The sequence below is a fragment of the Plutella xylostella genome, chromosome 9 (genome assembly GCF_932276165.1).
Source record: "Plutella xylostella chromosome 9, ilPluXylo3.1, whole genome shotgun sequence".
In the NCBI taxonomy this organism is placed as follows: Eukaryota; Metazoa; Arthropoda; class Insecta; order Lepidoptera; family Plutellidae; genus Plutella; species Plutella xylostella.
Window position 1 is genome coordinate 8,300,462 of NC_063989.1, and position 27,935 is coordinate 8,328,396.

At 37.1% G+C, this 27,935-nt stretch overlaps 1 protein-coding gene across 1 annotated transcript; it reads left to right on the plus strand.

The window, feature by feature from the left end:
• The first annotated feature begins 12,128 nt into the window (after nucleotides 1-12,128).
• Nucleotides 12,129-14,511, plus strand: LOC125488944. Its single transcript, XM_048623052.1, has one exon. It carries the CDS (start codon nucleotides 12,947-12,949, stop codon nucleotides 14,180-14,182), a length of 1,236 nt encoding a protein of 411 aa, XP_048479009.1. The 5' UTR covers nucleotides 12,129-12,946; the 3' UTR covers nucleotides 14,183-14,511.
• The last annotated feature ends 13,424 nt before the right edge of the window (nucleotides 14,512-27,935 follow it).

The following is a 27,935-nucleotide window of genomic DNA, read 5'->3' on the forward strand; positions in this document are numbered from 1 at the left end:
AGGGTGTCTTAATTCCTACATCTGGGTCTCTCGAATATAACCTTCAGCATGTTTAATCATGGATAATTTCTTAACTTAACTTCCTTCATTAGCTTGGATCATTTACCGCCGCTTTAGTCTAATGTGGGTAACCGGATTCGTACATAGATAGATAAGATTTCATTTCGATCTCTCAAATCTTCTTCATGAGAAACGTGTGCGTTACTCAACCGAGCTACCATCGCTCCAGAGTGGTCCCTATAAGACAAAATAGAACAGTTAAATGACACATCATCACACACAGTACCTGCTTACTGCTTACTGCCGCAAAATCTCCGTGTAAAAACACTACAATCATCATCAGCCAATAATCATCCACTGCTGGACATAGGCCTCTCCCAAGTAGCGCCACAACACTCGGTCCTCGGCCTTCCTCATCCAACCACTACTGTCTACCCGCCTAAGGTTGTCAGTTCAGCGGGCAGGAGGGCGTCCCACGAAAAACACTACATATTAGGAGCTAATGATTCGAGGTCGGACGAGAACAGCCCTGCGGCTTTGAAGTGGCCGTATACGCTCCGTCGGGCCCGATTAGCATCGCCTACTGATGCATGGTTATTGCACGGATTTTATTAATAGCGCGCCACGATGTGAGCTACTGCGCAGCCAACGTGTTAAATATTGTTAAGAGGACATGTACTTAAGTGTAAGGGCGCCATAAAATTTTAAGGATGTATATTCAAAAGAAAATGTATACTTACATACCGTACATTTATACACGAAAAGTTCCACCTTCTATTGCCGTGGTATTGCATTGGAACTTTTTCATTGCTCGTGAATGTATTAGTCATAGTAACAAATATTTAATAGCTGAGCTAATTAAAGTTCAGTCCAAACAACTTGAATGTTCCTGAAGTTGGTTGCGATTACAACGTACTTAATTTTACTGAATCGTTAAACAAAGACTTAAATATATATATTTGAAAACTTAATGCTGACGATAAATGGCCCCTTAAAGAAGGTTTGATAGAATCTCTGACCTCGATACGGGTGTGTAAATCAACAATGTTAATAAAAGTTAATGCCTCAGTTAATTGTACAGCTAAATTGTTATGATGGACATGAGAAAACAATAAAAAAGTGAATTGTTCGTGTTAGCCAAAGGATTATTCTAATCGTCCAGTATTTATTTTGTAGCTAGTTGTGTTCAGAATTTTACTGTACGAAAAAACAAGGCAGAAGTTTAGATAATTCCGCGCATTCCAGTTTATAATTTAAATTACATTCACATTACGTGGGAGGGAGTCGACAGCTCCCGCCGTGACTACGGTCAATATGAGTGAATCACTCTGTTTGTCAGAACGTCTGTCCTAATAAAACTACGTTTTATTCTAATGGGTTTAAGTCTGAAATGTTTACATAACTCAATTACTGAAAAAAAATACTTACGTTCATAGTGATTTCAGCCATTTACGTATACGTACTGTTTTTAATATATTTCAGTAGTTTTGTATAAATCCGTAGTGTTTCTACTACTACTGTATCAGCATTCCTAGCTCAGAGTTGAAAGGAAACACCATCTCTTCTGAACTAAACCCTAACCGTCGACCTAATGGCTCGTTTATTCAACCTGTCAAACTGTAGTCAAGCCAGAGAGGAGCTTCGCTGAAAATCCATTAAATTAACACATTCAGCGGCGATGGCTGCCGTCTCCGCCCCGTCCGTCCGTCATTTCAATACACGAACCGTCACGCGTCGAGTTATAACCAAATATTTGTTTAGGCTAATTGCCGACTTACGTATGGAACTTTATTTTGATGTGGCTGATGGTTGTTACGTATTACTTTTAACTAATAATACAGACCATTTTTATAAGTAAGGAGTAGAATAAGAATGCTTTTGGCAGTCAGCGAGGTCCCTTCGCGGTGAGTACACTTTGTTATTCACATATGTTTCAAATTCGTAGCACAATAGGTTGTTCAGAATGAGCCCTCTAGTAATCCCCATTTAGCTTACTGTTCTACTTGTTCAACACCCTTTATTTAGAAATTAGAATACCTAGTTCGCAATAATAAAAAAAAAACTAAGTAGGTACTTTCTAAGTAGTATCCGCGCGTGGCCAATAGAATCTATTTGGTACCTGCATATTGCGTTTTGTTGTTTAGGTCTCAAAGTATGTGCGCGGCATTTAATCCTTCACACCGACATTTCATACCAACCACCAGCCACGTTTATTTACACAAATACTTTACAAAGCAAGTGTACAAACAACAAACAAGGCACTTACTGTAAGGTCATCGCGGTATTAGATCTAACTCGCATACAGTTTACTACTAACCCGGGTTCAAGTCAAAGTGTCCATTACATTTTACTCCGCTACCCCGGCGTACAGGGTGCGTGTGAAAGCGTAGTTTCCTTATCAGCAGCAGCGACATAAGCTTGGATGTTTATAGCGTTTCCTTGTTCCGTTCTGTGACACCCTGTAGACATGTATATTGTGTGGCACAGACAGCTCTTTGTTGATGTTTTTGTGTGTCTTCGTGGGTATTATGGGGAGGGAAGGTCGTTGGTTTAGCTACTTAGTTGGTATTCCGAGAGTGTAGGTGATGTAGTATTATGGTAGTTCCGAGTTGGTGATGTTAAAACCATTTCAGTTTAGTGGTGAAGGAAAGTTTAATAGCACATTCCTACATAGTACTTACACTTACACCATTATGTGTCTAACATGTTTTAGTGGTATTTCATAGGCAACTAACTAGGTAAATAATTAAAACCATTTTAACGTAGTTGTAAAATAAATTCACCCAGGGAAAAATATTTATAACTTAATAGAACCAATAACTTTGATGGAGTAATTTATTGTTCTCATAAATTTTCCATAAGAAAATCCCCTCTCGTCCATATTAATAAAAAAACAAACAGCTTCGTCTAACCGACATTAAAAAATTACAACATCCACAACACAACACTTTACAAAGGCGCCGAATAAATCTGCTTTTCAGCGCGTCTGTTTACAATTAAACCGTTGGAAAAAGGGGCGTGCACCATCAACACATCTCCTAGAGTTCCGACTTCAAACGGTAACGGCTGGCATGTTTGTTTTTAAATACATAATTTATGTTCTCAATTAGTTCGCCCTGTATTAAGTGTTGCGGGAATTTATGAGACGAGCTTCGGTGGTCGGATGGGATGCTTACCTAATTTTGGAGCCACTAACATGACACAGCTGAGTTCATTTTTGGACGGGAAACCTGGTGTAGATATAATTAAGAGGACCTAGGACCTAGACTGAAAATTTTATTAATCCACCTGCATAAATATAACTAGTAACTCAGGACTTCGTGGTAGGCGTCCGATCGCTTCAATAGTACACTCACGGGCAAAAAAGTTCCACTAACAAGTAAGAAACATAGTAATGTTAATAGATACCTAACAGTTGCTTTTGTGAACAAAATAATTTAAGTCAGTCTAAGCTTAAGACAGTCTACCTAATTATCTTATCTAGTTTTAGTTAACTTAGTTGTTTTTATTAAGTAAGGATATTAGTGTTTTGGTATTAGTGTGTGTTACAGCTGGTGTCGTGTAACGCCTAGGTATAATAACTAAGGATTGAGTTCTGGAACCGGTCTCAGCGCTGAATAGCGAAGAGATGGGTTCTAGAATTCAATCCTTACCATTGGAACCATATGTGGGAACTTGTAATTGGCTAGTAGCTGTTTACCTGATATGTTCATATTGTGTTGTAGCTGTAAGTTCTCCAAATATTATAAAATAAATAAATAAAATAAACAAAATGCCGACACCAAATGACCCCAATTTTTTCAAAGATTTAATAAAAAAATTGACCAAAATATTACCGTTTTTATTTGGTATTATCCTGATCCTCTGTTCAATGTACTTCAATGTTGCAGAAGGCCTCATAAGTTGGCCTTTTCCGTTTAGGAGTTATTTGGTGATTTTCTCAGTGAAAACTTTTCATTGCCCGTGAGTGTATCATACCGTGGAATCTTTTGTAATTCCCATACAAGAAGATTAGTCTGGATTGAATAATATAGCTTAATTGAGGTCATTTCGTAAATTTATAACTTATTAATGCATGAGACTCGCGTGACTAATCCTTATTTATAGCAAAACTTACAAAAGAGATATTAATATTAGATGGATGCTCCATTTTCTGAATATTGATCTCGCTAATGGTCAGATTATGCGCAGTGAAACTTGACAGTTAAACGACAAAAATGGTAATAACTGAATATATGGACGGCCATTTTTGGCACCTAATAGCTACCCATAAATAATAAATGCTCGGAAGATTCTGAATTGCTGTTATGGAGAAATAATGTAGAGATATTGCGAAGACATGCGTCCGATACCTTACTCTCTGTCTATACTTGCTTGTTATGTTAAAAGTTTATGTTATTCACTAACGATACTAACTATTTTACCGATTCAAAAGATATTGAATTTGACACTAATTTATTGTATTGTTTATTGTTAATTTATTTATAATATTTCTTAATAATACATACAGTGCTTTTGATTAACTTCGTAAATGTTACTCCGTTTTGACTTCACAATAACCCAGCAGCTTGCTTTCGTGCCATTCGCGTATAATAGCAAGTATGAAATATAATCAAACCTTATATTCTCTGTTTCTGTACATAAAACAAGTATATTATGTAAGTACATAACTAATACTTATTCATTCACTCCATTACAAATATTGTTGCCATAAAACGTTAAATTTTATTAGTAACAAGTTCGGCGCGGAGTAAAAACAAAACGTTAACATAAAACGATAGATTTACGAGGAGTATAACTTGTGATTTCCTCACAACAGATGAAATATGCTCCGAAGATTTTCTTAGAAAAACAATGTATTCAGTCAGATCCCGGTGGTAAACGGTGGTTAAAATATAACCGTAAATCAGGGTTAAAACCCTGCATAAGCCGTATTTACGTTCATCAGGCGCCCGTATATCAGACGTCTATTCCCATTCAGAGATCTTAACACACCATTTTTCAAGTGACGACGTATTCAAAGAATAAAATTTCATCTCGATTATAATTTTAAAACTGCTTATTTTATATCTTATAAGTTATTATTTCACACGTGACACGATCACGTAGGGATCCGCAAAATGTTTTTTTGTTTCAGCAACAAACGCAAATTAATTCTTCATTAATATCTTTGACAAAACCAGTGGCGGATTAACCTATAAGCACAACAAGCACGTGCTTGGGGCCCCGGGCCTCCAGGGGCCCCCATCCTCTGCTGCTGTTTCATTTTATACCTACATTTTATTCATCCACAATATGTCCGATCTAATGAGTTTGCTCTGATTAAAGGGCATACCACACGCGTAAGTATCACCACAGTTTTGCATGCGCAGTGGTGCCACTCTTGAATTGTAGTCTATGACCGTGCGTGTGGTTGGTAAAGGGCCTACCACACGCGTAAGTATCACCACAGTTTTGCCTGCGCAGTGGTGCCACTCTTGAAAGGCAATGTATTACGTCTATCTTGCGTTCCCAACATTTAAAAAATCATAACTTCTCATCAGCAGCGTTTCTCCGAAAAGTAAAAAATACTCCAAATAGGTAATGCCTATTTGGAGAAACAATAATGTATAATGCCTACAATTTAGAAGCTAACTTGCAAAAAGGCAGGCCGGCTTAAACACGGAATACCGTGCGTGTGGTTGGTAAAGGGCCTACCACACGCGTAAGTATCACCACAGTTTTGCCTGCGCAGGCCGGCTTGGAATACTGTGCGAATGGGTGGTAAAACTGTATACCGCGCCAACCCCGAAGCGCGGCTTGCGCATTTTTGGACATGTTTGAAATTTTAATAATTTTGCCATTAATTAGAGTCTTCTCTTAAATCCTTGAGTAGTTTAACATGTGAATTATTTTTTCAATTTTACAGCAATTTTTTTTTCCACTTCGATCGTGTACGGTTTGATTTTTGGGAATAGCAGGCAACTAGACTTTTTTCTAGTGAAAAAATTCTAGTTGTTTGCAAACATTGAAAATATACCAGTAGAAGAAATACTTAGTTCCTCATTAGGAAACATTGTTTCCAGTTTCCACGCCGACGATTTTGACAAAAATTAGGCTTGCGCGTACTTAACTGTGCCGTTCGATAGCTCGGCGTACCCGCAGTTGTAAGGGTCAATTCAGACGTACCACAACCACACCACAGCCACAACCACGCCGTGTGGTCGGGCGTATATTTGGTATTGAAAATGAATAATCCAATTCACACGTGCCACATTTTGCCGTTGTCATCGACCACCTGTGTAATACGACCACATCGCAACCACATCGCAACGACAACGACAACACAACCACATCGACATTTTGTCGCTGCCACAACGCAACTGCAAAAAGCCGCTGTCACACTATTTACACGTAACCACAGCTTGACCACATTATGTCGCTGCGACGTGGTGTGGTTGTGGTACGTGTGAAAGCGTCAGCTTACTGTGGTGATACTTGCGCGTGTCGTAGGCCTGTGATGGCGATGTGGTAACCACGTGGCCATGTGCAGTTAATAGGGAGAGCAGGTGGCCGGGGTACCACTGACGCGTGGCGGCGTTGCCGTTGCGGTGTGGTTGCGATGTGGTTGCGATGTGGTTGCGATGTGGTTGTATTACACATGTGGTCGATGACAACGGCAAAATGTGGCACGTGTGAATTGGATTATTCATTTTCAATACAAAATATACGCACGACCACACGCCGTGGTTGTGGCTGTGGTGTGGTTGTGGTACGTCTGAATTGACCCTAAGGCAAGCAATTTTTTTTTAAATGTTTTATATCCTTTTTTTATCCTTTTTTATAGAAACGTTATAGGACGTTTTACCTATTGAACTGTTTTGTCACTTTTTGTCAAGGAAAAAAAATGTTCTAAATTAGGGGCCTACAAAGGCTTTGTGCTTAGGGCCTCCGATGCTCTTAATCCGCCACTGGACAAAACACATTAAAATAACAGCTATCCATGAGAACCGTGGTCTATTTTACTACCTACAAGTACCTATCTCAGGATACAAACTAAACCAAACGTCCCATCTGCATATCTGTAGCTAATCTTTGCTCGTCTTGTATCAAGTAGCGCTATAACCCGTCACGTTCAAAGTCGTAAATCGCGATATTATCATGATCTCGAAGTCTTACATAAAACACGCTTAAATAGTGACTGGTAGCTATCGACAACATCGATGGTATTTATGTGCCGTATAGTAAGATATCGATACATCCACGTTTATAGATAGAGCTACTGAAATAGTCACGAGTTTAAGGGTCATAGCGAGGGAACTAAGAGATCACTAAGGATGGGGTGTACGGAAGGACTGACGTATCAACTGAACAGTCAGCGACTTACAACAATCTGACTTGGCAAGTTGTCACCACGCCACGGTGACAAAGAGGATGGTCCAATTCTAGTGTTTGTCACTGACAAGCTAAAAACTAGATCTATAAACCAAAGAAAAGCTGACAAGCAGCAACTATAGTACCTACCTACCTACTGAGATAATAACTTGAGTCGTATGTTAAGATTCCGGTTTTGATGGCAAGTGTGAAAGGCTGCTTAGATCAGTAGACAGATAGGCGAACATAATCCAGTCATTAGTTACCGACACGGACGGGTAGCAGGTTCGACTCTGATTCTATCTTTATTTTATATGTCAACCATTAGCGATGTAATTTATGACACTAAACTTTTAGGTAAGTAATAAGTTCAATGTGTTAAGTGTTATTATTTAGCATATAAATTTGTATTCTTGATTTTAATTATCGAAATAAAATCTATGTTATTTCATCTTGGTGGGAAGTATCAAAGCATTGCTTGTTGTTTTATAGTTCTCCCTAATTTGAACATTATCACAGAGTTTTATTAGGTACTTATATTGATGTGGCCAATTTCTTACCCAACAAACTCTGAATTTTATTATTGCTAATATAATACATATATCTCTATTAAAATGATGGGTCATCTAAATCCCTATAAAGCACGAGACGCAACATTACGTAAACTAACTTGATTGATGTGAATAAGAATTGACTTACGCTTTAAGGCACTTGCTATAGCCATACCCTTACAATTTCAGAAATTTACAGAAAGGTAATGAATAATTCATATCGAACGGGCCAATTGAGAGAATAAACGATAAATGCGACAAAAAGAAGTACTTATTCAATCAAACACGTTCATACAAATCAAATAAAGAATGCCAATAACAATGTCATCGTACATAAAATATGTTCCGAGCTACACGTATTAACCAATCAACAGATATGTAAACGTATCTTGCAATCTCCACGCCCGCCCATCCAATTTTATGAGCAAAAAACATTCAATTCTGAATTGCTGTACAGACCATTTACAATACTAGATATGGTTCTATAAAAATTCTTGAAGCAGGAGGCGAGGATGTGACAATATAGACCACAAGATTGAGCCCTGCGGAAAATTAATTTAAAAAATTATCGCTTATGTATAAAGGTTCCAGGTTAAAAACAAATTCTATTTGCACGCGAAAATTATCATTAGACCTCGTCCACGACCGACAATGCCATTATTATAGCCTAGTAAAATATTATAAAGTGTATTAACAAAGTGTATAAAAAAAGAATTATTAATAAGATTATATTAAATTTAGCAGAAATTGAAATAATGAGCTCTAAAACGTGCTTATTCTGGTAATTTTGGTCCCAAACACAATCGCTAGTTGGTCTCTTCCACATTTAGTTCCTCTCACCACAACATTTGTCAACTGTCAACCCGTCACGCGGGCGGGGACAGTTTAAATGATAATTATAACGCGACGGGTCAAAACGACCACATCACTGACTGACGAAGGTTATGAACCTTACTGAGATTGTTACGAAGATTTGTGTTTTTGTTAATAAGTAATAAGGCCGCCATTTGTACCGTCTATGTTGTGCATATTCTATTGTATTTTCTGTGTTTGTGTGCAATAAAGAATTATCTAAGTATCTATCTATCTACATTAATTTAAGGTCAAAATACAACTTAATCACTGATTAAATTCTGAGTATACAGACTGAGTGTAGTCTGGTGCTTTTTATCACTGTCGGACCGGACGGTATCGACAGCCAGTCAGAAGACCACTTTCTTCAATCACTGGATTCATATTTTTTACAGTACAACGTGCTTTTTCCGTACCACGGTTTGTATTCGAATATTGGTATAACAGACACGATTGTTTTATACAGGGTGCATTATAATCTAATGCGATCGAAAAAGGTTTTTTTTAATCTTTAATCTAGCTAGACAAAAGAACTGTTATATACAGACTGTTATATATAGACAATATGTGATATAGTTTTTAACATAACTAAATCTGCTCTAAAGGAGTTAGAGACATCTTGCCATAAGCTCATGACATTATTGTTCAAACAATCGCGCTGTAAGATGCATAGTCGTATAATGAGAAATTTAGTGCAAGTTACAGCAAAATATCTTCTGGGCCTGTCGCATAAAGTGCCAAGAGTTATTGGCCGACAAACGTCTGCCTACAAAGTAACGATTGAGTAATACATTATGATTTTTGTTGAACGGCTGTCGAGTCAAATGTAATTTAGTGCCCACTTAAAATACAAATTGACAACCGTTAAATATAACCACCAAGTACTGCCAACCACAAAAATGCTTAGTTCAATGCAACTAACGATAGTGGTTAGGAATCAGACACAATTTAAGTTCACATGTACTTATTGAACAATGTCAGGTTCCCCTTATCTCACCTTATCTTTTTTCGCATAATTCGTAAGGCGTAAACTAAATATGTTGATCTAATTAAAAATGTTGAACTAAGAAGTTCGAAAGCTAAATGCCTTAGCCCAGCCATTGAGCTAACGCTTGTGATTCTGCTGGATATGAGCCTCCTTATCACCGCCACTGCGCTTTTTCCAACTTATACAACAACACAGTTCAAAAACAAGTGAAAATAGAAGTCACTTTAAAAAAGTAAGTATTTCATAATAATACGAATTATTGTTGTTACCGTTTTCTATGCGGCTGGCCTGTAAGGTTGTCTGACATTTAATAGTGGCGCTAGTAGAAATGATTGCATGTTTACTGTCGCACAACACGACATTGTAATAGTTCTCTACATAAATAAAAACAATGCATACTTATTCATTCATTCTAGTACAAACAAAAAAACTAAGATACTTTTTTAGTAAAAATTTTTTTGGTTATTCCATGTCGTTTCTTGGTCTGTGTTGGACTAGGATGGGTACATATTTGGCTAAGTTTTCTATATTTATAAATTTCCTATATGTAGCTTATATTTTTATTAAACTTTATGTACAAGTACCAGCATTTGAAATAGTTCTTGTAGACCTATAATATTATGATAATTTGTGGTTTAAAGTGTGACAGTGTCATTACTATATTTATTAACGGACTACCGCTGGCAATCATAATAGGATTGGCTATTAATTCCACTATATCGTAAAGTGTTATGTTCTTAGTTTATGTGAATATTTAAATACATATATTTACAACGTCCTGTTACTGTTGGGAAATTCTACGTAATACCGTAGAAGTATATAGTTCTCGTAAATCAAACTACATACTGTTATTATATTTTATTTTTGTTAAAGTACATTACTCTTATATTGAAACTTTGAACGATCAGCACATCAGCTGCATAATTTTAATCAAATTTTCGATATGGGATATAGTTTCCAGGTATTCCCCGATCTCTAATACATATAATAACAAAAACAAAAAATTATTTAAACAATACTACAACGAAAATCAATCTCGACACCAGATTTATGATTTCAATGTCACAACTCCCTCAGTTAAATAAGTCGATGTCGAGAATCGATCTCGGGTCATTGGTAGGGGCGGAGGTGGTCCATAATTGGTATAGCTTCTGTACACGGAGACATATCAATTAAAATAGCTGGCCCGAGCCGCGCTATGCCGGCTATTTCAATATTGCCCCCGAACAGGGAAAGATGTGGGAAACAAAGGAGAAGGCAACAGTGGTAGAGAGAAAAAAACAAAACTTTTCTTATTTGTTATTGTTCTGTGTTGTAATTGTAAGCGTAACATACAGCATACCTTCAAAATGCAGTTTTTTTTTAATATACTGGCATTATTTGCCTCTTTAAATTCTTTTTTGCAACATCGCACTCAGTGCTATTTTGCATTCGTATTAACGGTAATTATAGTTCGCTGGGTAATATAAAATTATTTCTAACACTATCTCAAGCAATTCTAACCAAAGTCCTTGCTATTATTAATCCGCGCTGCTAATCGTTTAATTTAAAATCATAGCACGCACGGATAAACAATTTTTCAAGTCCACGAAAACGCCGCAAATCAATTGCCAGCCTTCGTAAAATTTTCCATGGCTCATCCACGCTTCCTACATTCAGGGACACCACTATGACCACTCTGCCATTTAAGGTACGCCTTAGCATTTATAAATATTCCCGCAGTAAAGTATTTAGATCCGTAATGGCTTGTAGTGACGGCTGTTTATATGATAATTCCTGGGCGGAGACGTGACAAGCATGGGCGAAGTGGGATTAACTGAAGTAGAACGGGAGTGAGGTGATCACTCAATATGTATTAGGACTAGAAATATCGGGAAGTACTACCGTAATGACTAGAAATTATATGATGACAAGAAAAAAATGTTAGAACATTTTATACTTATTAAAGTCTGTTTGGCGCTCCTTGGGAGAGGCCTATGTCCAGCAGTGGATGATTATTGGCTGATGATGAATGAATGAATGAAAGTCTGTTTATTAATCTCAGTACTTAATTGAGATTGAGACTAGAAAACTGACTGTATCTGGTCCCTATTCTTGCCTTAGGAACGTCACTAATAAACCTCCACCTTTTAATAAAGTATTAAAGTGTACTAACTAGTTCATAAAATGGTAAATAATGCAGTAAATGTTTTCTTCAAGATAACCCTCAGGCCATCAGCATTATGTTTATTATTAAGTTTTTATGACAAAACTTATGTGCAATATTGCCATTGCACATAAGTTTAAAGACGAAGTTGTCAAATAAATAAAGCTAGAAGAACTTCAATACTCCAACGTAACAAGTCAAGAATAATAGCTATAAATAACAACACTTTAGTGTTGTAAAGGTAGTTATGTACCCCCAAGTATCTCACCCTTAGAACTTTCTGGAACTTTAAATATAAACATAAACAGAGATACCGTAAGCATTGCAACATATTATATTGTTATTGCATCAGCCAGGATGCTGATGGATCATTCCACGAATCTCCAACTTTGTAAAGCATCAACTGTATGGAGTGTAGAGTGATGTATCAGCAGATTGGTCACGTAGGCCACTCTTAGTGTTAAGACTATGTCATTGTATGAGTCAGTATTAAACGGACCTCAAATCGGAACGGTTATGCTCGTCTTTAATTTTAGTTTTTAAAAACCTAATAGCGCGGACCCGCAATTTGACTGGCGCAGCCGGTAGGATAGTCGCTAATATTAGCAGCGCGTGTTTCGCATCTGTCGGTTCGAGCATCAAATTTTGCTTACCTAAAAAGGTGAAATTACGTCGCGATTCGCTATTAAACGGCTATTCCAAGAACCAAACAAATACGTCAAGAAAAGGGTATTCAAAAGTGCATTAGTGTTTTTGCTCGAGTGTTGAGGCAGCGATGCGTTGGTAAGTACACTTCTCACCTCCCAAATCCAGTCCTCTCCATTTTTCACATGTTATTTAGGGATCAAATTCTCTCTGCTTAACGCTAGATATTAAGTAAAGTGTATTAAATTGATTAAATTGATTAAAAGTAAGAAAAAGTTAATTGTAAAGCTAAAAATAGTGCATCAAATTCTGCAACCCCTAGTTAAGTAAAATATAGGATAAGTAATCATTATTCTAGGAAAATTCCCATAATTGTTGAGTTATTTTGGAAGCGTTTGCTTAAAATTAGTAATGTCTAAAATAATTTTAATACCCCGCGAATTTTCTGGAGTAATACCCACCTTCAATGGTGACGGGAAGTTACTAAGGACATTTCTCACGAAATGCGAATATGTTATCAATGCATATAAAGGAGATAACAACCCCGAACAGGAGCTCTACCTGTACCATCTAATTACGAGCAAACTAGTTGACAAAGCCGCTGTTCTTATCAGCGAAAGACAGGATATAGAGTCATGGCAACAGCTAAAAGAAATTTTGACACAAAGCTTCGGTGATAAACGCTCAGAAGAGTGTATAGCCATCGAATTGGAAACGTTAAAAATTAACCCACAAGAAGACTTTTCTAGCTTTTACAGTAGAATACAACACATTAAAAGCGCTTTAATAGCCAAGGTCAACCTTTTGGAAGACCAACAACTAAGAAAAAGTAAAGTAACAATATATGAGAATCTTGCCAAAAATGTTTTCCTCTATAACTTGCCTGAGGATTTAATACGGATTGTACGGTTGAAAGACTGTAATTCGATTGAAAGTGCCCTCAGCATCGTATTGGAAGAGGTAAACTTCAAATTCCAATATCAATCTAGAAACAATATGTTAAAGAATGCAACCCCCACGTCAAAACCCCCTCAGTTAACATCATTTAACAACCAGAATTCTTTCAGACCACCAGCATTCCTTCAGCAAGGCTTCAGACCTCTTGTTCCACAAAATAACCAATTTAAATTTGGCATCCCCCAAAATCAACCCTATGTTAGACCCAACTTCCAGCCTACAGGCTACAGACCGAATTTCCAGCCTACAGGCTACAGGCCCAATTTTCAGCCAACTGGTTACAGGCCCAACTTACCCCAAAATCAATTTAAGTTCGGCATCCCCAACCAAAACTTGCAAAGACCACAGTTTAAATTTGGAATTCCCAACCAACAGTTTCACCCCTATAAATCCAACAATGCAGTGACGACTGACGTATCCATGAGAACAGCCCCTGTAAAGCAATTTTCAAAACCAACCAATATGAACCAACTCTTTTATAACGAGTTGCCATACGAACCAGAATTAGAGCAAAATCAACCTGAAAACTATGACGATAATGTCTATTATCCTGAGTACGCTCAAGAAGAACCCGCGTACAATGACGAATACTACAATGAAATCCCACCTATGTCTAATCAGGAAATAGAGACTGAAACTGAAAATGAAAATTTTCAGGAAGAAGCCTCCCCAACCAACCCGAAGAGATAATACAAATAAATTGCCACCAAGTTAATAAACTACCCCATATAGTCATCCCTGAAATAAATGCTAAGTTCATGATCGACACTGGTAGCACCCGATCTTTCATGAGCCCTGAAATAGCGAACTATTACTTTTCAGACTTCAAATACCAAGAGCCCTTTGAAGTAATTAGTACCCACTCACGCAGTAAGCACGGAGAAGTAATTTATATACCTCTCCTGAAAACATTTCAGAGCCCACTGAAACATAAATTTTATCTGTACAGCATAGATAAAAACTATGACGGTTTGATTGGTTCAGATCTGCTGACGGAGCTTGAAGCCACAGTAGATATGAAAAACCAATTACTTATAACACCCAACACACGGATACCAATAATATACAGTCCACCTCGACAGGCTATCCTTGAGCCCCGCTCAGAAACCCGTGTGAAAATTCCCACGAGCTTAGAAAATGGTGAAGCGATAATTGACTACAGAGATTTCGGAAACGGAATTAGAATGCCTTCAGCAATAGTCACTTGTAAGAATGGCCTCGCTGAAACAATTATACAAAATCTTTCAGAGGAAAGCGTAACGCTTACATTCCATAAGCCTTTTCAGGTCCAACCTTTTCAGGAAACAGAAATTAAATGTCATTTCAACACCGCCACCACCGATTATGACGTAGACGAAATATTAAAAGACAACCTTAATAAAATCCGCCTTGATCACATGAACGAGGAGGAAAGAAAAGCAATTTTCCAACTTTGTTATGAGTACCGCGATATCTTTTACACAGATAAATTACCCTTAACTTTCACCAATCAGGTAAAACATGAAATCAGAACCACTAACGAAGATCCGATCTATGTAAAACCCTATAGATTACCCCCGGTCCTTAATGAGGAAATTAATAGACAAGTGGAAAAACTGCTTAAGGATAACGTCATACAAGAATCCCACTCTCCGTGGAGTGCCCCAGTTCACCTCGTACCAAAAAAATTAGATGCATCCGGCGAACGAAAATTCCGCATGGTAGTCGATTACCGACGCCTTAACGAAATAACTACAGACGATAAGTTCCCTTTGCCTAACATCACTGACTTACTAGATAAGCTAGGAAAATCTATATATTTCAGCACAATAGATTTGGCATCCGGCTATCACCAGGTAGAAGTGCTAGAAAGAGACAGAAAGAAGACAGCGTTCAGTACTCAGAACGGGCATTACGAGTTCACGCGTATGCCGTTCGGTTTAAAAACCGCGCCCGCTACTTTTCAGCGCGCAATGAACAACGTTCTAAGAGGCCTGCATAACATCCATTGCATGGTATACTTGGACGACGTGATAATCTTTTCAGCTAGCCTTCAGGAGCACATTCACAAGCTCAGAACAGTTTTCCAACGACTTAGAGAATCCAACCTGAAAGTACAGTTAGACAAAACAGAATTTTTGTGCAAGGAAGTTCTTTATCTAGGTCACAAAATAACTCAGAACGGTTTACAGCCGAATGACGATAAAATTCAGGCAGTCCTGAATTATCCCATACCTAAAACTACCACCGAAATAAAAAGTTTCCTTGGCCTCATCGGATATTACCGCCGATTCATCAAAAACTTTGCCCAAATAACGAAACCGCTTACCAATTGTCTCAAGAAACGCAACAAAATTGTAATAGATCAACAATACATAGATGCCTTTCAGAAGTGTAAAGAGCTATTAACAAACGCACCCCTCTTACAGTACCCAGATCCTGAAAAAACTTTTATATTGACCACCGATGCTTCCCAGATAGCCCTTGGTGCAGTGCTTTCACAAGGTGCAGTAGGTAGTGATCTCCCCGTCGCTTATGCAAGCCGCACTCTGACCGAAACCGAATCACGTTATAGCACGATCGAACGTGAACTTCTAGCCATTGTATGGGCCATCAAACACTTCCGCCCCTATCTTTACGGGAAGAAGTTTATCATTTACACCGACCATCGTCCCTTGGCGTGGTTACATTCTCTCAAGGAACCCAGCAGCAAACTTACCCGTTGGAGGTTAAATCTCTTAGATTATGACTTCGACATAGTATATAAAAAGGGCAAACAGAACAGTAACGCTGACGCATTGTCGCGTATAAAAGTAAATGCACTATCTGATAAGGACTCAATGGTAGTAAATTATGACAAAAAGGACTTACCCCGCGATTCACAGGACTCACGTACAATCACCATATCTGATTCTGAAAAAGAAAAAACAATCACCATATCCGACTCAAGTTCTGAAAAATCAGACTTAGAAAATATTACATATCCGGTTCCATCCCTCTCCAGTAAATCTGATACAATACATTCAGCACAGGACCTTCAGTCACACGGTATACCTATTTTACACGAAGCAATCGATACTAAGCCTAATCAAATATTAGTTTTTCAATGGTATAAAAACAGTATGCAAGTTCAAGACAGGTCCCGCGAAAAACAAAAGGTCTTAGAAGTTTTCCTACCCATAGATAACCAAGATCTAATAAAACAATTCCTGAAAGAATACATAAAACCAAAAACCAAATATTTCATCTATTTCGAACAGGAAGAACATCGGAAACAGTTCAGCAATATAATAATCAGCCTTTTTAAGGGTGGTTCAATCCAATTTTTCGAGTGCACTGAAAGAGTAGTTTTCATCGAGGACGAAAATGAACAGAAGGCGGTTATTCTGAAATTTCACCTCGGAAAAACCTGCCACAGAGGTATTCGAGAAACCCTCACACACATTAGGCGACACTTCTTTTGGCATAACATGACTGAAACAATTTCAGCAGTAATTAACTCATGTGACGTGTGCAAAAAGATGAAATATGATCGTAAACCCCTGAAACCATACTTACAGTTAACTCAAACACAAGAAGCCCCATTTCAGGAAATATTCATAGATCTGTTCACTATCGAAGGAAAAATATACCTCACCCTTGTTGATGCCTTCAGCAAGCTAGGCCAAGCAATCGAAATTTCTAGTAAAAGCACCCCTGAAGTCATCCGCGCATTAATAAAATACTTTTCTTATTACGGTGTACCAAAGAAAATAAGCTGCGACCCCGGTACTGAATTCAATAATGAACTACTGAAAGAAATGATGTCACTCTATAAAATTCAATTGCACATAGGCACGCCTAGAAACCCTAACTCAATGGGTATAGTCGAACGATTTCATTCCACCTTAATTGAAATTTACAGATTGGCAAAATACGAGCAACAATGTACCGACGCCGCATCCATAATGACTTACTCTATCATGGCGTATAACAACTCAATCCACTCCGTTACTAACTTAACACCATTTGAAGTCGTCTTTGGTCACGTAGAGTCTGAAAACCCATTTAACGTAAACTTCGAGAAACAATACTTACAAAAATTGATGAAAGATCACGCGAAACGAACAAAAGTTCTATATAAATACATATCAGATAAAATGCTTACCTCGAAAGAAAAATCCCGTGAAAAACGTGGTGGTGAAGCCGATATTCAGTTCTCAGAAGGAAAACCAATTTTCACAAAATTAGTCAACACCCGCAGGAGCAAGGATAAACCCCGTTTTGAAAAAGCGATCGTTACAGGAAAACCTGAAAGAAATATCGTCCCTGTTACCGTCAGAGGTAGACAGACTAGAATTCCCATTAAAAACATAAAACGCCCTTCGCAGGTGCTGCTTAGTGGCCATGATGGCTCTCATGAGCCCCAGCCTGGGCCTTCAACTTCAAAAGATTGAAAACAATCCCGGGATCCTCCCCGTAAGACAAGGAACAGCTGTTATTCAACAGGATAACTGGCTTATTTTTAAGGTATTAGATTTAAATGGCCTACTGATGGAATTAGAATATAATAATAGGAAGTATAGTAACTTTAGTAAGTTAGTATCCGTAGATAAGCCTTATTTTAATGAATTTTTAGGAATACGAGAACAAGTAGAGTATTTACAGAAAATTACTATAAATAAGTTTAAACAGATAATCCCTTCACACCGAGTCCGTAGAGGAATATTGAACCCTATTGGTTCTATAATAAAAGTCATAACAGGAAACTTAGATCAGGAAGACGCTCAACATTACGAACAGTTAATAAGTAATTTAAATAATCAACAGATCTCTACAAACAAACGCTTAACCGTTGTTTCTAAGATGATAGACGGTCTAATTAACTCATCAGAAATATTACATAATAACTCAAAAATTATGGACAATAGACTAAAACGTATTGAAATAATGTTAAAAGAAATCAGCACTAAAGAAAATAATGCAGTTTACTCTACTTATATCTTAAGCTTGTATAACCTATTTGTAAGTAATTTTAGAACGCTTTATATAAAGATTAGCGAGTTAGAGACTGCCTTAGCCTTCACTAAGATAAATATTGTACATCAATCTATACTTAACTCAACTGATTTATTACAGCTGTTAATTAATATATCTAAATCTGAAAACCTTATGTATACACCTACCTTGGAAAATTTAGTAAAAATAGAAGATACAATCAATGTTAAATCATACATGATAGATAGAAAGATAACATTTGTATTAGAAATACCATTGATAGCAAAATCTACCTATAGTTATTATAAAATGTACCCCTTACCTATCTTTCATGACCCTGAAAACCTTACCCTTGTAATAATTCCCAAATATCCTTATATCCTGGTGAGAGGTGTTACATATTTACCACTTATACAACCTTGCAAGCAGGTATCTGAAGAAAATTACCTATGCACTCATGAAAATAGAGCACCATACCCTGAAATTACATGCACTGAGGAGCTGATGACATTTAAAGAGCACCCGACTCACTGTAATCAGAATGCAGTGATTATAGAACAGATTAAGGTTCAGAAAATATCTATTAATAAATGGATATTATATAGCCGCAACACAACTATTATTGAAAAGCGATGTAATAGCGAAATAAGCCGTAACTCCATAAAGGGTACGTATATAATACTTATAGACGAACCCTGTGACCTCTACATTAACAATATGCAGCTGCATCATCAACGATCATACACCGAGAATATGTCATCAGAACGCATCCCTTCAATAAAACTGCCGGAACTACAAACCAGAGTAAACTCCAAGGAAAACGAGAATCCAGTAAATCTTCAAGGAATGGACCTCAGCGACCTGCAACACATGTCCTACATGCTGAAACAACTCAATAGTGAAAGTGATAGTGAAATGGGCAATTCAGTGAAAGTGAAAAGCATTAGTTTAGGCACTCTTTTACTGTATTTTATTGTATTTTTAATCATTTTTGTGTTTATTCTTAAAAATAGGAAAAAGCTCACTAATATGTTGCAGTGGCGAAATCATCGAGATGTGCATGTGCAACCCCCCGATAATTTCGCTCTTAAGGAGGGAGGAGTTATGTACCCCCAAGTATCTCACCCTTAGAACTTTCTGGAACTTTAAATATAAACATAAACAGAGATACCGTAAGCATTGCAACATATTATATTGTTATTGCATCAGCCAGGATGCTGATGGATCATTCCACGAATCTCCAACTTTGTAAAGCATCAACTGTATGGAGTGTAGAGTGATGTATCAGCAGATTGGTCACGTAGGCCACTCTTAGTGTTAAGACTATGTCATTGTATGAGTCAGTATTAAACGGACCTCAAATCGGAACGGTTATGCTCGTCTTTAATTTTAGTTTTTAAAAACCTAATAGCGCGGACCCGCAATTTGACTAGGTATAGTTTATGTTGTTTATTGTCGATAACTGCAATCTGAATAGCTAGCCGATTTAATCATGTTGGTCAATTATTGTTAGTCAACAATCTGGTCATTTAATGTATTAATGGGAGACTTATTTCTGAATAGTTTAGTACAACGATACCAAGAACTTTTTTTTTATTTTCGCCTCCTAACTAACATTAATCATGATGTTATGCATGTTTCAGTTGGAACTGGCAGACAGTTAGACAATAAACTCCGTTTTTAAATTTTACTACTCGCAGAACACTGAAATCCCATAAATTTCCCAATGCGATACAACTAGCTCCGTATAAATCACGATCTGTAAATTAAATTTTATTCGACAATGAAACCGGCAGACTTTCCTCTGCTCGTAAATACGTGTAAATATGCATAAATACACATAAATACGCATTATCGTTAAAACGTCCGCTGCGCTGTAAATCTCGGCGAGTGGCAGTTACTGTGTTCTTGCGTCGAAGAGACAAAGTGTGTTTGAATACCCGCGTGTTTAATTTTAACTCATTTGCAAAGTCGTAAAGTTCTGTAACGTTACTGCGGAATCGGTCGAGGCTGCGCGACAGGCACAGCGCCGTGGGAGATAGTGGAGAAGGTTTATGAAATCGTCTAGGTACATTACCAATTTAACTACCTAATAAGTAGTTTAACATTTAGTAATTCGAAGTACCATTATGTTTGAGAATGGTGTGGATACGGATGCCTCTAATAACGGTATACATATCAGAAGTATGTACCTAACTACAATTTTCGAATTATATAGGTAATTATATAATTATGCTTTTCATGTTCCTTAATAAATATAAGTTGTTGAAAATCTTAATGGACATATGAAGAACAACCCCAAACGGAGACACCATTTACTGCATAAATTTTCTATCAAGTTTTGTGTAAAGTTTCCATTAAAACCGCAAACAAGATGGCGATCAATTGCCCCAGCTTTGTATCAGGTGCAGAACTACGGAGGATCAATCTGTTTCGTCCACAACGCCGGCGCTTGCACCAGGACGCTGATCCAACCCCGGCTCGTGATTGAAAGCAAACTTCAACTAACAAGCAGCTAAGCTCCCACTAGCTACATGTGGATATGGACGAGGGATCGCCACTGTTTACAAATAGTTACTGTGGCTTTTCACTTTAATAGCATTTGTTTTGTTTTGTCACACCTGAGGTTTTTGAAATCCGGTAGCGGTAGAGAAGTATTTTTTCATGAAATTGCAGATCCCAGAGATGAATTACAGGACTTTTTTAAATGCCTGTTTTTTTGAGTTTATCTTTATTTTTCTATATTATTTTGAATTAGTGTCAATATGTTAGTGCTAATAAGAACATTAAGTATCAGATTCTGAAACTTAGAGTATGTATCTCAGAAAATTAATGTACTTATAGTTATATACTAAGCTCTGAAATAATTACTTCTCAAATCTACCGACGCGACGCAAATTCATAACAACCGCCACATTTCAACAAAATGATCACTATTCTGGACCCTTGGAACATCCATAGTTCTATTTCGCCTGAGACGTGGATAGCTTGTTAGAACTCGATATCGTAGTAACAAGTGACACCTGTCGCGTGCAGGCTGCGACTGACGGCTTTCGACAACTGAATAGGGACTTCGTTTAAGAATTCTGATAAGACGTCAAATTGCAAGTAAATAACGGATTGTGATTATGATTTGCATTAGTTAGATTTAGATAGTTTTATAGTAGTAGGGTACCTATACCTATATTATAGTGCATACAACTACCATGGTTTATACATTAGTTGCTGTATCACATCAAACTTATCTATTTAATTTCAATATGTAAATAAGCATTATAAATAGAATTCGACACATAAAAGTTAACTACGTATCTAAATGATGAGTATTTTATTGCGACATTTACAAAAACGGTTATCAAGCTGAATAAAAAAGGAACTCATTTCGTTAAATTAAAATTGAAAAAGTAAATATAAATATGTTAATGTGGTGATAACAGCAAATGATAGTGGTATTATAAATATTCGATTTTATCAAAGCGAATTGGTCGTAAAATTTTCGCAAATGTTTTCACCTTGTTTGCAATCGTTTGATGTGCTAGCGAGTTATGGAAATTCTATAATTATGTTTTTTACCAAACATGACATCACATACTGAATAAATATGTATTATAGATGTTATCTATTGGTAGTATAAAATGCTGATGTTACTCGTTTAACCGTAAGTAGTTGTAGTGGTGGGTGTTACCGTTTTTTATTATAATGTATACCTATGGATGTTACCATGGTAAAGTCAGTTATTATTAAATGGACGTTTTCTACACAAGAATAATCTCTTTTTCTCATGCTCATGTCTTTGTTACTTAATTCATTTGATAAACGCGCTCCAAAATATATTCATTTAAAAGCTGACACTAGAAACAGCGTAATATTGATCTCAAGTTGCGGATAAGACTACTATAGTAGTCTTATCTATACTATAAGACCACAAGACCAGCCTTAACCCCATCGCAAAAAATACACTCTCTACATTCCCTATCGCTTTGGCACTGACAGATCTAACAGAGGGCGCCATAAGTCAGTCATCGCTGAACGATGCAAGACGATATATTTAAGTCGTCAACATCGTTAATATGTCGGCCGCATCGCCATCGCGGTTCTGCCGTAATGATATCGCGTGATTGTCGCAGCTGCTTTATTTGATAGTGCTCCTGATAAAAACCCTGCTCGGTATTCCCGATGTGAGATTGATCTCCAAACCTCCAGATTGAGCTCCTAACGCTGAACGTGGAAGGATGTTGAAGGACAGATAATGTTATGATATGCGTTGACTATAATATTATCTCCTCCTTCGTATATTAACGAGAATCTTCAACTTTAGGTAAAGAATTGTGATGATTGCCACGAGGTAATCCTCGTGCTGAATAATCTTCGTAAAATCCAATGGTCAGATAAATTTCGTGTAACTTTACAGCCGATTACTTATAGTAGGGTATTTACTATTCATAGGTATTTGGAAACATAATAGGTAAATATTTGTCTTGTTTATAAGAAGTTAAGTAGTACATTATAATGGATTATACACCAAATATGTATTGCCCTCGTGGCTGTTGATTGTGAGTACTAATATTATGTACCCTACCTACATAGTAATACCTAACTGCTTCAGTGCAGTGTAGAACTTTGTGAGTCGATCCAGTTTGCATTATATCTGTGGGTTTACACAAACTCCGGGTCGTTCCCGCACTATATCTCAGGGTTCCAAGATGGCGTTGAATCGGCCTGTCAATACATGAGTACATGCAGATGAAATCCACAACACCCTGAGTACTCTGAGTAGATACAAGCGCTTTCAATATAAAATACGCTAATTGCAAATGATCCCACAACACCAATGAAAATACATATATATAAGTAATTAAGTACTCAAATATGGGTTTTGCGGATTTTACGGAGTCACAGGTAGACTGATTGATAGCAAACACCTCTTTAAATTCCAAAGGAGACCTGAGCATCTACTGGGTTTAAAAAATCCTAAGCTAGCTATAGCTCTAATATCTACAGTTGTTTTGGCAAAGCTCCTCCCGTTTGGTAGCACCAAAGTTTCCGTTGTTAGCCGTCAGCAAATAAATCTCGGTGGCGCTGTAGTCGCTGTACGGCCGCTCCCGGAATGACTCGGGCTGCGGCTGACATATTGTTATTGCATCCTTTATTTTTCTTATCGAGCTTACTTTATCGTCGACTTTGTTTTCTCCGATCCGCGGCGCTGCTAGCGCTCCGCTTGTATATATTCTATATATATATATATATATATATATATATATATATATATATATATATAAGCCATTTATTTCTAGTTTAAGTTCACTTAATAATTAACATGACTTCCCTAAATACTAACATGCTACTAACTAATAATTTCATATTTACATTTCTACATGTTTCCGAGTACAGTACAAAGTTGGATGTAACATAATACGAAACGAAAAGATTATTTAATTATAAAATAAACTAGAGGTCCATATGACCTTGGCCTCCCTCAACGTTTTCCTTATACCTTTTCAGGTAGGTTTTCTCTAGTGTTTTCCATTTTTGTCTGTCTAGAGCCACTTCCATCCAGTTTTTGCCTGCCGTTGACACAATGTCGTCTTCCCAGCGTCTTTTCTGCCTTCCTCTTTTTTTTTTTCCGACCTGAGGTTTCCAGAAGGTCAGGATTTTGGTCCATCTGGTTTCATCAGACATTCTGGCAACGTGGCCAGCCCAGTGCCATTTCATTTTTAAGACATGATCTACGGCATCGATTAATTTAGTTTTACTTCTGATTTCATTGGCTCTGACTTTTTGTCTCAGTTTGATGTTAAGCATACTACGCTCAATTCCTCTCTGGCACACTTTGATTTTTTGCATGATCTCTTTTGTTAGTTGCCAAGTTTGGCAACCATATGTAAGACAGGGTAGCAAGCAGCTGTCTGCAACTTTCTTTTTGAGATTTATTGGCAGCCTGCTTTTGAATACTTCTTTCATCGACCAGTATCTCTTCCATGTATTTCCGATCCTTCTTTCCACGATGATGGCAACACTACCGTGCCCGAGTAAACAAAGCATCTGTAAAAATAATATATTTAACAGTGTTTTTCTTTAATAAATCGCAAGTGAGTTGTGTTATTAATGTTTAAAAAGTGCTAAAACCCTACGGATTTTCAATAGCAGAAGGAAACGTTGGAAACTTTGGCTTAAAAACCCAAAATAGTGAAAGTGACCGTTACAAAGTGTCGGCGATAAATACGGCTTCTTATGCTCAATAATCTGGACTCAGACCAAACTGAAAAGGTTAGTCGTCACTCACACATTATTCCAAAAGTTAAATAAAACAATTATTTGCACATTCTGTTTTCATAACCTAAAATATTTAAAACAACAATCAGATAAAGAAAACCAAACCAAAAGCAATCAACAGCGAAAGCAGCGGCCTCTAGCGGAAATATTCCAAACTACATCATTTCACCTACTTAAAAGAAGTTTTGCTACTCGCCGACAGAGGACGCCACATCTTTGTAGAGAACATTCTTACAACAAATGTAGAGAACCGTGTAGAGTCGACCATAGATTCTGTAGAGAAAAGCGAAAGGTAGAGGAAAAGGAAATTGTAGAGAAAAAACAAAAGATAGAGAAAGAGCAAAAGGTAGAGCAAAAGAAAAATAACCCGAGGAAAATAAAAATACAAATAATAAAAATGAATGAAGAAGCTATGAAAAAAATGCTAGAGCAATTCAACAAAGATCTGAATCTTAAACTGGAACAATTAGAACAAAACATAACTACAAACATAAATAAAAACATAGATACGAAATTCATGGAATATAAAGAAGAATTAAAAGAACTTAAGTCACAAAATGAACAACATGAGCACCGTTTAGATACGATCGAAAGACAAATAAGACAAAGAAATCTGGTTTTATTTGGCATTGCAGAAGAAGAAAAAGGTTATTTTGAACTGGAAAATATAGTCACAGAGATAATAAATATTCAAATGGAAATACCATGCAAAAAATATGAGATAGAGTTTGTTAGACGTATTGGGAAAAAAGGTAGTAAACCTCGACCTATTTGCTTCGCACTCACAACACTAGGAAAAAAGATAATGATACTAAAAGCAAAACAAAAATTAGAAAATACCGGAGCATACCTAAAAGAAGATTTTCCACATAAAATACTTAAAATAAGACAAGGTCTGCAAGAAAAACTTAAAGAAGAGCTCGATAAGGGGAATAAAGCCACAATCAAGTACGACCGAATTGTTATACTCGGGGACAAAGAACTAAAAAATAGAAAAGAAGAAACACAAAAAAGGCCATATGAACACTCTCCTCCGCTAAACACCACGACCGGAAAAAATAAAAACCAATCATTCGAACATAAAAATCCACCTAAGAAAAACAAATTCATAACAAGCAGCCCCTCTACATCCATCTCATCGTCATCCAAAACATCACAAAACATCACCAGCTTTCTTTCAACGACAAGTAACCAAAGAAAATATGAGACAGAGTCTGGTAAAAGGTCTAATATCATCAAAGTTGCACAAACAAAAGAATCAGATTAACAATCAGAAGAGTACAGTGTAGAGAGGAAAAACAACAAAAAAATGTTCAAGAAGATAAATAAATACAATGCTAAACAGCAAATACTCCCACCTCTGCTGGTCACAGCGGGAGTAAATGACCACAACCCCTCAACGGACACCACAAAAATAGGAAAAATAGAAGAAATAGATAAACAAAAAACAGAAAAATCAATAGCCCCTGAAAGATGCATCGGTAAAATCCATAGTAGTAATAGTTTCCAAGAGGCACCGAATCTAAACAAAACAAGCAAAGAAAAGCTGTATATATGTACTTACAACGCAAGAACTCTGATGGAAGAAGCTAACCTCCTCGAACTCGAATACGCCTTGCAATTCCTAAAGTACGATATAATAGGACTAGCTGAAATAAGGAGAGCGGGAAAAAACATAGATGACAGAGGAGACTATATCCTTTACAGCTATGGAGAAAAAAAGGGAATAAGAGGTGTGGGTTTCCTAGTAAGAAAATGTCAGGCTAATAACGTAGACGACTTTGAACCTTTTTCAGACAGAGTATGCATGATTAACTACAGAGTTGGAAACTTCAAATGCACCCTAATACAAGCTCACGCTCCTACTGAAAAATCAAGCGAAGAAGAAGTAAAACTATTTTACAACGATATCAGAAAAGCGCTAGCAAAAAGCTGTAAAAACGTAATAATACTAGGTGATTTCAACGCACAAGTAGGCCAACCAAAAATAGAAGAGAGCATAGCTGTTGGGAGATTCGGCTACGGAGAAAGAAGTCCCAGAGGCGAAGTGCTTTTGAATTTTGCTCTCGAAAACAAATTCAAAATTATGAATACTGTGTTCAGGAAAAATCTAAACAGACGCTGGACATGGCTTTCTCCAGACGGACAAACGAAGAACGAAATTGATTATATTTTATGTAACTTCGGAAACCAGATCGACAATATAGACATTCTCAATAGCCTGAAACACCACAGCGACCACAGAATGGTAAGAGCAACCTTGAATACAAATAATGTTCAAACTAAAACAAGGAGATTCTTTAAACGAGCCCCAGAATTACAAACAATGAACAAAAATTTTACAGAGAAACTTCACGATAAAATAGTCTCCACAAACGCTTCAGAGCAAAGTGTCCAGCAGCTTTATGACAATATAGAGCAGGCTATAATTTTAACAGCAAATCGAGAAGAAACAAGAATATATTGTAAAAAAGATGTGATACTGTCAGATTCAACAAAAAACCTAATAGAAGAAAGACAGAGACTGAAAAATAAAATCAATAAGACACGCAAAGAGAAGACAGAACTAAGCAAACTTTACAGTAAAACCAAGAGCAACATAAAAAGGGATTTGCAAGACTACAGACTAAAAATACTTGAAGAAAACCTACTTCACTCCGGAGCAATTAAAAAAGCCCAAAAAATACTCGCAAGAAATAAACCGCTCATGGCCAGCCTTGCGAACAGAAAAGGGGAAATAAAAACCAGCAGAGATAAAGTAGTGTGTGCAGCCACAGAATTTTATTCGTATCTCTATTCTTCTGAAGACCGGAGAAACTATCATGTAGAAAAAGGAGACTACAGTTGCTCCGAAACAAACGTAGAACCAATCACAAATGAAGAAGTAGTATTTGCTTTTAAAAACTTGAAAAAAGATAAAAGCCCTGGACCGGATAGATTGAGAAATGAAATTCTGATTGCAGGAAAAGCTGCATTACTTCAGCCACTAACAGATCTCTTCAACAAAATCTTAACGGAAAAGCAAATACCCAAGCAATGGACCGACGCACACATCACATTGATCTATAAAAAAGGGGACCCCAACGACATAGGGAACTACCGCCCTATTAGTCTCATGTCGAATATTTACAAGATGTTTGCCAACATAATTCGAACAAGAATCACACCCGATATCGATAGAAACCAACCTCCAGAACAAGCTGGATTTATGAAG